Source organism: Taurulus bubalis (genome assembly GCF_910589615.1).
Source record: "Taurulus bubalis genome assembly, chromosome: 3".
In the NCBI taxonomy this organism is placed as follows: Eukaryota; Metazoa; Chordata; class Actinopteri; order Perciformes; family Cottidae; genus Taurulus; species Taurulus bubalis.
The window spans coordinates 23,305,987-23,316,921 of record NC_136591.1 but is presented as its reverse complement, the minus strand read 5'-3'; the positions used below and the strand labels follow the sequence as shown (position 1 = coordinate 23,316,921).

General features: G+C 43.8%; 2 protein-coding genes and 1 pseudogene across 3 annotated transcripts; 2 read left to right on the top strand and 1 right to left on the bottom strand.

The window, feature by feature from the left end:
- Positions 1–1,593: 1,593 nt before the first annotated feature.
- Positions 1,594–3,027, bottom strand: LOC306734641 (inactive serine protease 35-like; the record flags this gene model as incomplete). Its single annotated transcript, XM_079216003.1, has 1 exon — positions 1,594–3,027. The coding sequence occupies one exon, from the start codon at positions 3,025–3,027 to the stop codon at positions 1,594–1,596; it is 1,434 nt and encodes a 477-aa protein (XP_079072129.1).
- Positions 3,028–7,817: 4,790 nt separating this feature from the next.
- Positions 7,818–8,762, top strand: LOC306734371 (leukotriene B4 receptor 1-like; the record flags this gene model as incomplete). The annotated part of the gene is made up of 1 exon (XM_079215728.1): positions 7,818–8,762. One exon carries the CDS (start codon positions 7,818–7,820, stop codon positions 8,760–8,762), a length of 945 nt encoding a protein of 314 aa, XP_079071854.1.
- An 823-nt stretch (positions 8,763–9,585) lies between these two features.
- On the top strand, positions 9,586–10,526 carry LOC306734370 (leukotriene B4 receptor 1-like; annotated as a pseudogene). The gene has a single exon. The product of its transcript is annotated as a leukotriene B4 receptor 1-like (transcript).
- The last annotated feature ends 409 nt before the right edge of the window (positions 10,527–10,935 follow it).

Sequence of the window (10,935 nt, the reverse complement as noted above, 5' to 3'; positions counted from 1 at the left end):
AAAACAAGTATCATATATTTTTAGTTATGTCAAATGATATGGTTGAAAATAAGGCAAGTAGACAAATAAATAAATTCCCGCCTTTTTTGTATATACCTCTCAATCTGTAATCAGAGTGCAGTATTGAATGGAAACTTTGCCCCTGTTGTGCCCTCAGCTGGTGTGGAGTGGTACTGCATCGTAGCATGCAACACAGGTCAATATAGGATCAGAGCGCTCCTTTCCTGGTCTCGGTCTCTACGAAATCAAAGGGACAAGGAGGCACTTGTGTATGTGATTGGGATGTGACCTCAGTCCTCTTTGAGTGACGCAGCAGCGGTTGGTACATGTGTTCATGTCCTGCCACTGGAAGTCTTGAGGACTCTCACTGTAAAGCACTCAAGTATACGCTGGATGTTTTGTGTGTTGTTTATTTCCAAAAGTAACTGTATCTTAATCCATTGTGGCATTAACAAAGTGTTGGAAGAAAAATAAAGATGACTATGACACAAAAAAAACTATAATAATGTGGATAAGTAATGTTTGCTAAGTATTCAAATGAAGGCTGTGTTGTTTTTTTTGGAGGTTATTTATGGACGGCATCGTTCTTTCTCCCTCACCCCCACCTGCATGTGAGTCCAAATGAGATGCAATAAAAGACAAATACACTGATCCAAACTACCCTCACGGCTCATCACTTATCTCTGTTCTGATTTTGTCGACTTGTTTGAAAATTTAATTTTTTTATTTGTTATCAGCTTGAATTATTACTTTTGACAAGAAAATGTGTTTGTGGCTGCTGTTCAATAAAGGACACAATTACAAAACAAGATAGTTTAAACATCAGAAAATAACATATATGTTGTGTAGAGTAGACTTACTATGTATTTAACATGAAGTGAAGTGAGGACCAGTAGGTTTGACTTATTTACTTACTTACTATAAAATGATAATTATGCAACACAGGGAAAAAAAAGTGTGTTGTTTTTTTCCTTCACATAATTACAGTTTCAGTAAGTTCTATAAGTTAAGTGTTTCAGAGACAGAAAAGGTAACAACACATTTCTTGAGTTGAAGAATTTAACTCTTAAAATACTCTGTTGTGTTTTTCTCTTTATGAACACATGGCTGAATAGGCCACATATCCAGAACCAGGGACATGTGCAGGTTTCCTGGATTATATATCTGCCGGACAAACTGTCACTGAGGTGTTCAGATGGTCTCAGATTTCTAGCTCCGGTATGTATATAGCTGCTAAGAGGGAAAATGTGGTCTTAAATGTGTCAATACCTACATAAATAATGACATAGGCTACAGTACCTTTGCTCTTGTTCTTACAGTTAAGAATAAGTGCAATAAAATAAACAGCAATGTAACATTGTATGGGACCTCCACAGATGAGTATCATGTAAAATTGTTACGATATCCATATTTAACGCATTTAAGATTTCTAAATTATCCCAAACAACACAATGTAATATTGTCATTATAGCTGCCGGGGAAATATCTTCAATACACATTCTTCTTGCATATAACAATACACACAGGTCAAGATCTCTGAGTCTCTTTGACACTTACAAAACATAGGATTTTTCTACATCCATCGCTTTGCAGTCAAACCTCTTTACAGAGATTTGGATCTCCATGGATCCAGTGACAGATCTGTGCATATTTGGGTGGCGTAATCATCACTGCAACATTAAAATCCCTCTGCTCGCCTCCCTTCACCTCCACCCACTGATGGCCTGAAAACACCCCAATCACCCTCCGCTGCCACTTCCCCTTCCTGCCGTCCTCTCCCACTGCCTGTCTCAGACGAACGTAAACGCCTGCGCCTGTGGCGCCCGGCTGAGCGTCACAATGCTGGTACATCAAATCGTCAGACTGGTTTGCAACCGAACAAAACCGGTAAACCACTTCCCCATTTCCTCGCACGTCCAGCAGGCTTTTGTCAGCGTCATAGCCTGAGAAGTGGATCCGAGCCAGAGGGGTGGCAGACGGTGCCACTCCCAGCTCCATGTACTTTTGTTTGAGGGCTCGCTTCAGCTCCAGAAGAGCGTAATCATAGTCAGGGGATATTGCACTTGTGGAGCTCTTGGTTTGGATCCACCCTTGAGGGATTCTGGTCTGTTTAACTCGTGTCCAACGGAAAACGGATTGCTTCCTGGGTTCAGCACTACGTCGTATACGGCTGAGGCCTTTTTGTTTCCCAGTTCGTCCTCCTCTCTCTCGGTCACCTATACTCTGATCAGCTACATCATCCTCACCCTCTTTTCTTCCCCTGCGCCTCTTGCCTTTGCCTCCCTGTCTCCCTCTCACTACATCTCCATCAAGGTTATTCTGCTCCTCACCTTCCTCCATTATCTGCTCCTCAACTCTCTCCCCCACTTCTTTCCTGCCACTCCTCCGTCGCCCTCCTACCCTCCTATCACTTCTTCTTCTTTTAGTCTTGAGCTGCAACACCCCTACTCTAAGCTTTCTAGCACTCTCTAGGTAGTCCCTCCCATTATGGATGCAGTGTGCCGCTGTCAGCACGTGTTTCTGGGATACTAGGACCCCAGAGCAGCCTGTGGAGAGGCGAACAGCGGTCGAGAAAGGGTAGTTGGTGATGAAATGGGAATCAGAGATCACAAAGCGTCCATCTGCCCCATAAACCTGTCGTTTCTTGCGGGTGCGAGCTGGTGGATGGGCTGGTGTTCCTGCAGACGTCTTGTTAAAACCCTGCAAACTGATATCTGTATGAGAGCGAGTGCCATTCTCATGCATTGTCTCGTAACCCAGAATCCTCTCTTGCTCAGTCTGGTCCATAGGTGGCAGGCTGCTTTGACACTCTATTCCACAGAGAGCGTCTGTCCGGCCTCTCTCGTCATCCTCCTCCTGCCTGCTGAATGAGGGCGTCTTTAGAGGCTCTGTGTGTGTGTCCAGCAGCAGCGGGAGACTCTGCCTGGTCCACCTGTGCACCTTGCTGGTCTCATCTTTACTGGAAACTTCAGAGACTGCCAGGGCTGCTGCACAGAGCAGCAGACACAGATAGTGATTGAGCCCCATCCCACTGAAAAGAAAGAGAAATCAAGAAAAAGATTGCAAATACTAAGGGGTAAGACAGATATACCATGGATCAACACCTCTTAACATCTCTTAATTATTTATCAGGCGAAGAGAAAACGTCTATGCATGTTTGCACATCTAATACTCACAGCGTTGATGTTGGTTGTAAAGCCAGAAGAGGGCGCACAAGCTCAATTTCTGTGACTGATATTTTACTTTAAATTAACATGAAATTTAATTAATTAAATATGTAGTTCAAAATAATAATAATTATGAATGCTATCATTATTACAACATGCAACATCAATTTAGTGACAAAAAAGAGCATTTCTGACATTAATTGACTGTTTTCAGTCAAGCGATCTGATCTTAGTCTATTAGCTTATTCGAAGAGTTATACAGCAGATACAAAAAGTAAGAAACCCAAAATAATGAAGAAACAGTTCTGGTTGAAAAAAAGAAGATACAGAGAAACAAATTGCGTTTGTAAACAATATTCAGAGGAAAGTTTTGTCTTGTTAAATGTTCAAGCAATACAAACGTCTCTTCCTACCTCCAAACATTAAAAAACAACCCCAAAACTTCCAGTAAATGTTCTCTTGATCATCAATGCAAAAACCTCTCCTCAGAAACGATTCCCAGCTAACTGGCTTCCATCATTTAATGGGCAAAAAAAAAAAACTGGAGCGTGAGGTGAAGCTTTGTGCAGGATCCTCAGAAAACTACATCCCACTCTGATGCAGAAAAAAGTAAAGAGCAACCAGACAGAAAGAAAGAGGGAGTTAGCCAGGAGGGGCGAGCATGAATGAAGGTTTTGATTATGTGATGACATAATGAAGTGGAGACATTTGTAGAGAATTTGGGGTATGTTTTGCAGATTCTGCAAATATTAAGTCGGAAATACATGCTGAACAGGGATGGCTTCAACAGAAGGAAATTAATCCATCCATACATTTTCAGCCGCTTATACGGGGTCGGGTCGCAGTGGCAGCAGGTTCAGCAGGCCGACCCAGGCTTCCCTCTCACCCGCAACACTTTCCAGCTCATTCTGGGGGATCCCGAGGCGTTCCAAGGCCAGCCGGGAGATATAATCCCTCCAGCGTGTCCTGGTTCTTCCCCGGGGTCTCCTACCAGTTGGACGTGTCTGGAAAACCTCTAATGGGAGGCATCCAGGAGGCATCCTGACTAGATGCCCGAACCACCTCAGCTGACTCCTTTCGACACGAAGGAGCAGCGGCTCGACTCCAAGCTCCCTCCTGATGTCCGAGCTCCTTACCCTATCTCTAAGGCTGAGCCCGGCCACCCTACAGAGGAAGCTCATTTCGGCCGCTTGTATCCAAGACCTCGTTCTTTTGGTCACGACACAGAGTTTGTGGCCATAGGTGAGGGTTGGAACGTAGACCGACCAGTAAATGGAGATCTTCGCCTTCCGGCTCAGCTCCCTCTTCACCAAGACGGACCGGTACAGCGCCTGTTTTACTGCTGCAGCCGCACCGATCCGCCTGTCGATCTCCCCGGGGTCTTGTTCACGAGTGAGGGTAAGGTGGAGCACCTTACCCTCACTCGTGAACAAACCCCGAGATACTTGAACTCCTTCGCTTGGGGTAGGCAGTTTGTCCCCACCTGGAGGGAGCAATCCACCGGTTTCCGGCAGAGCACCATGGCCTCAGATTTGGAGGTGCTAACTCTCATCCCTGCCGCTTCACACTCGGCTGCAAAACGCCCCAGTGAATGCTGGAGGTCACGGTCCGAGGAGGCAAACAGGACCACATCATCTGCGAACAGCAGAGATGCAAAATTAATTTAGATGTTAATTTATTTACAGAGATTTACTGAATTGTTTTTTGAGAGTGTGGTTATTTTGTATTTTTGCTAAGTTTAGATTTATGTTTGGTGACAAGTCATCCCCTGTGGGCACTGAGTTGCAGATAGAGGGTTCGGAGATGCACTCTGCTGTGTTATGACTAACGGGGCTGGCTAAAAGTAGTGATTCAGCAGGAAGTCGTTGGCAGGAAGTCGTTGGCAGAATAAAACAGGGCAATTAAAGGTGTTTTGAGAAAGTGTGAGTCACCACAACCATGAGAGGTATACTTATGCATGCTGCCGTATTGATGGCACCCAAAATATTATGCCGTTTGCTACAGCCCAATGCAAAATTAGCCGTGCACAGACACACGCACACGCACACACACACACACACACACACACACACACACACACACACACACACACACACACACACACAAACACACACGCACACACAAATAGAACCAATCGCATGATTCTCCTGGCATATAATAACTATTGTGGATGAAACCCCAAACATTGCAAGAATAATGAAAGTGCATCAGCTTCAGCAAAAAAAGCTGATTGTCTTCATGTGCTACATTTAGAAACAATAACAGATTGAAAGAAAAAGGGAAAGGCGTGTAGAGTTCTCACTGTCCTGAGACAGTACTGGCTCCATTGTGGAGCCAGGACTGCCAGCAGCCACTGGTGCAGGGTGCAGAGCAGAGGAGAGCTTGGGTAGGTTGAAGACCAGAGAGGCTGCTGCATTCTGGGTGAGCTGCAGAGTTAGATAAGATAAGATAAGATAAACATAATCCTTTATTCGTCCCGCATTGGGGAAATTGCAGGATTATAGCAGCAGTGCACACAGGAGACACATAGTAAAATAAAAAACAACAAGTAATATAAATACACAGTAAAAACAGTAAAAAAAGAAAAATAATCCACAATAGCAATATTATATATACAGACGGAATAAAACGTTAAAATGCAACAATCTCAATGTCCAGTCCCTGTATGTTCACTGGTAACGGAGGAGAGCGTTTACACCAGCGGAAGTCCACCACCAGCTCTTTAGTCTTACTAGAGTTGAGGAGATAGGAGCTCAGTGTATCCTACGATGTCCCCCAGCAGTCTAGGCCTATAGCAGCATATCTAGGGGCTGGACCCGGGAAAACCTGAGCCAGTCCTAACTATAAGTGCTATCAAAGAGGAAATAAGTTTATACTCTTAAATGAGGTGACTGCAATCCAGTCTTGAAGTAACAAATGCTTGAATCAACGCTTCTGCATCGCTTTGAGACAAGATGTGCCTGACTTTTGAAATGTTACGTAGGTGAAAAAAGGCAGTCCCTGAGATTTGTTTAACGTGTGAGTTAAAGAACAAGTCCTGATCAAAGATAACTCTGAGATTCCTTACGGTGGTGGTGGATGCCAGAGCGATGCCATCAAGAGAAACCATATCATCAGATACTTGATTTCTGAAGTGTTCTGGGCCAAGTAAAATACCTTCAGTCTTGTCCGAGTTCAGCAGCAGGAAATTGCAGGTCATCCAGATTTTTATGTCTTTAAAACGTGCACGCTTGAAGTTTCGCGATCTGGTTGATTTCATCTTGCTTGATCGACAGATATAGTTGAGTATCATCGGCATAACAGTGAAAGTTTATGGAGTGTTTTCTGATAATACTGCCTAAAGGAAGCATGTATAAGGTGAATAAAAGTGGTCCAAGCAGAGAACCTTGTGGAACTCCATGACGAACGGCGGTGGTCATCGAGGCTTCATCGTTTACAAATACAAATTGAGATCGATCTGATAAATAGGACTTAAACCAGCTAAGTGCTGTACCTTTAATACCAATCAAGTGGTCTGTAATAAGATGTCATGGTCAATGGTGCCGAATGCAACACTAAGGTCTAACAAGACAAGTACAGTGACAAGTCCCCTGTCTGATGCCACTAGAAGGTCATTAGTAATTATCACCAGTGCTGTATCTGTGCTATGATGCTTTATAAATCCTGACTTAAAGTCCTCAAATAAACTATTGTTATGTAGAAAGTCACACAACTGGTTTGCGACTACTTTCTCAAGTATCTTGAAGGGAAGGTTAGAGATAGGTCTGTAGTTAGCCAACACCTCTGGATCGAGAGTGGGCTTCTTAATAAGAGGTTTAATTACAGCCACTTTGAAAGAATGTGGTACATGACCCGTTAGTAAAGACCCATCAATACACGGATACATGGATCCACAGGTTCCACAGAGCAAAGACTCTCAGTCAGCCTGGCCACAGTGCTAAAGAGAAACTGGGGTTGTTCTCTTTTTTCTCTATTATTAATGAGTAATAGGCTCCTCTGGCATTATGGAGGGCCTGTTTAATGATCCTCTTTTTTAGAGGGGAGATGAAGTCTAGTGTCACTCTCAGTGAGCCTGTAGCACCATCAACAAGATGATCAATCTGGGACAGACTAAAGTTAGTACAGGAGTCCTCTGTTATATTGAGACATGGTAATGAATCAAATACAGAAGGAATCACTTCCTTAAATCTAGCAACAGCACTGTCAGTTAGACATCTGGTGTAGAAACTTTTAGCTAATGCCGTACACTCCGGTAGCAGAAACTCAAAAGTTATAGGGCAATGGTCTGATAAAAGAGGGTTCTATGGAAAGACTATTAAATGCTCCACGTCAACGCCATATGCAAGAACAAGGTCGAGGGTGTGGTTAAAAGCAGTGAGTCAGTTCCTGTACTCTTTGACAGAAGCCAATCGAATCCAACAATGAGATAAATGCAGCACACCTCCAGTGTCACAAGTTCTGAACCGGGGACACCATGAGTTGTCAATGGTGATGACGCGGTCATGGCTTGGGTAACTTTGCATAGATTATCATCAATCAGTAAAATTGTAATTCATTCCTCTTTGAACATATCAAAGTAGAACATCTTGTTCCCCTAAATGACTGTGCAGTTTCAAACAGTACTCGCTCTGTGCACAGCAAGTTTGCAGCATGGAACAACTCAGCTCCTCTAAAACGTCTAATATCTCAGCCTCTCCTGGAAGTCCACCTCTTGCCTCTTGGGTCTCCACTGGTCTGATCCCTGCGGTCGTGCTGTCCTTCTGTTTCCTGCTGGGAGTTCCTGGAAACATTGCTGTGATCATCCTCAGACCAAACTGGCAGCACTTGTCCGGTCTGAGCCAGAGTTTGATGCTGAATTTGGCTATTTCAGATCTGCTCACGCTGCTCACCCTGCCGCTGTGGATTTACACTTTACTGTACAGCTGGACCATCGGTCTTGTGACCTGCAAACTCCTGGCCTACATTGTTTACTGCGGCCTTTATGGCAGCCTGCTGACTGTGACGGCGCTGAGTGTCCAGCGCTACCTACAGGTGGTGCAACTACAGAAATGGTTCGATCGGGAAGGTAAAAAGAGGATGCTGGTTCTGCTCTGGCTGATTGCGATGGTGCTGTCCATTCCTTCTTTAGTGGTTCGACAGCTGACCCTGGACCAGCACTGGACCACATGCCAATCTCAATTCTCTTCCCCGGCCCAGCAGATGACTGTGCTGCTATTAGAGTCTCTGCCAGGAATGATTTCAATAACTGTCGTGGTATTTGCATACATCAGCCTCCACAGAAAAGTGAACCAGGCAGCTTTCTTCAACAACCCACAGACGACCCGACTGGTCACAAGTATCATCGTGACCTTTTTTGTCCTATGGATGCCATATCATATCACAAATATGCTTGGTGTGGCAGCTATTTCACTCAACAACGACAGCCTGTTGAAGTCTTGCATGGACAGCTGGGGCATTGTTGGAGCATTGGTGTTTGTGAATAGCTTCCTGAATCCGCTCCTTTATGCATTTGCTTCTAGAAACATGTGCACTGTGTGCCAAAAAAGGAACATGGACACTGTTGTTAGTGCAGAAGCTTGCACGTCACAAATCTAATCTTAGAAAGATCGTTGAAAAACCACAAAATACCAGTGAAGAGTGCTATACATTGATGGCGATAATGACACAAGAGAAATATTTTTTGGTTTTGTCGAGTAAAGAAAAAAAGAAGCTCTCATGCTGATATACAGTTTGTGGGTGTGGTTCTCACATTTGTCACAGAGAGCTGTTTGTGGATAGCAGAATTAATTAGAGTAAATCACCGGAAGGGTTCTTTTGCAAACAAACGACACAAGTTGAGATTCCAAGTTGATCCTTGGCCTTGTTAACAGAAATCTTAAGGCTTTCGATCGATTATATTCATCAGTAGATGGAGTTTGCCCCATTGTTACTTAGCATTTTCTGAGCACTTTTGGGACTTCCCAAATGTCAAACAAAGTATTCTGTCAGCTGCTGTTTCAAAGGTCAAAGGTGAATTCTGAAAGTCAAATTTGAAGTCAAAATAGACAATTAAAACCTTTAAGTGCTGACAAAAAAATTACATTTGAATATCGATAATTCCATGACAGATCATATATGACTGAAGGCTCTAGTACAGCTGCTAAATAGCAGTTTAATGGACTTTTTTGGGGAGATTATTTTGTCGAAACATGCAAGGTTTTATTTTATATACTTTTCAATCACATATATATCGAGTTGAACAATATTTCTGGCGATTGAAATTTCCCACTTCCCAGGACTTGTTGTGGTGAAAGCGCTCTGTACAGGAAACAGAATATGTAAAAATGCATCAGATGATGATGCTATGTGCAAATCCATGCAGCCGTGATGGAACTTGTTGTATCTGGAAAAGATTGTAGTTCATCAGCAAGTTTGCAACATGGGACAACTCAGCTCCTCTAACACGTCTAGTATCTCTTCCTCTCCTGGACGTCCACCTCTTGCCTCCTGGGACTCCGACGGTCTGATCCCTGCGGTGGTTATGTTTCCTGCTGGGAGTTCCTGGAAACATCGCTGTGATCATCCTCAGACCAAACTGGCAGCAGATGTCCAGTCTGAGCCAGAGTTTGATGCTGAATTTGGCTATTTCAGATCTGCTTACCCTGCTCACCCTGCCGCTGTGGATTTACAATATTATGTACAGCTGGACCCTTGGCGTTGTGACCTGTAAGCTCCTGGCGTACCTTGTTTACTGCGGCCTTTATGGCAGCCTGCTGACCGTCACGGCGCTGAGTATCCAGCGCTACCTACAGGTGGTGCAACTGCAGAAATGGTTTGATCAGGAAGGCAAAAAGAGGATGCTGGTTCTGCTCTGGCTATATTGCAATGGTCCTGTCCATCCCTTCTTTAGTGGTTCGACAACAGCTGAACCTGGACCTGCACTGGACCACCTGCGGAACTCACTTCTCTTCCCCGGCCCAGCAGATGGCCATGCTGCTGTCAGAGATTCTGTCTGGATTTGCTTCAATTACTGTTGTGGTATTTTCATACATCAGCCTCCACAGAAAAGTGAACCAGGCAGTTTTCTTCAACAACCCACAGACGACCCGTCTGGTCACAAGTATGATCGTGACCTTTTTTGTTCTATGGATGCCATATCATATCACAAATATGCTTGCTGTGGCAGCAATTTCACTCAACAATGACAGCCTGTTGAAGTCTTGCATCGACAACTTGAACATTGTTGGAGCATTGGTGTTTGTAAATAGCTTCCTGAACCCGCTCCTTTATGCATTTGCTTCTAGAAACATGTGCACTGTGTGCCAAAAAAGGAACATGGACACTGTTGTTAATGCAGAAGCTAACATGCCGCAAGTCTAATCTTAGATCGTTGAAAAACCACAAAATACCAGTGAAGAATGCTGAACATTGATGGTGATAATGTAACTAGAGAAATTATTTTAGTTGAGTTAAAAAAGTACATATTTTGTATTCAAAACCGTTCATGTTAATGTACAGTTTAAGGGTGTGGTTCTCACATTTGTCACAGAGAGCTGCAGAGGATTTCTTGTAAAAATCAACTGTGTGCATCTGATTCCTATAACAAGCTTTGAGGTATAACACAACATGCCCATCTCGACAAAATGAAAACTGCCAGGGAGCAGGATTTAAACCTCTCACTAACGGACGACGTATGAGATTCTATCTTGAAACATTCCTCGTCACTGTCTGTTACAGTTCAAGGTTGTGCCCAGGGACCATGCGTCCAAAGCCAAACTATACCGTATAT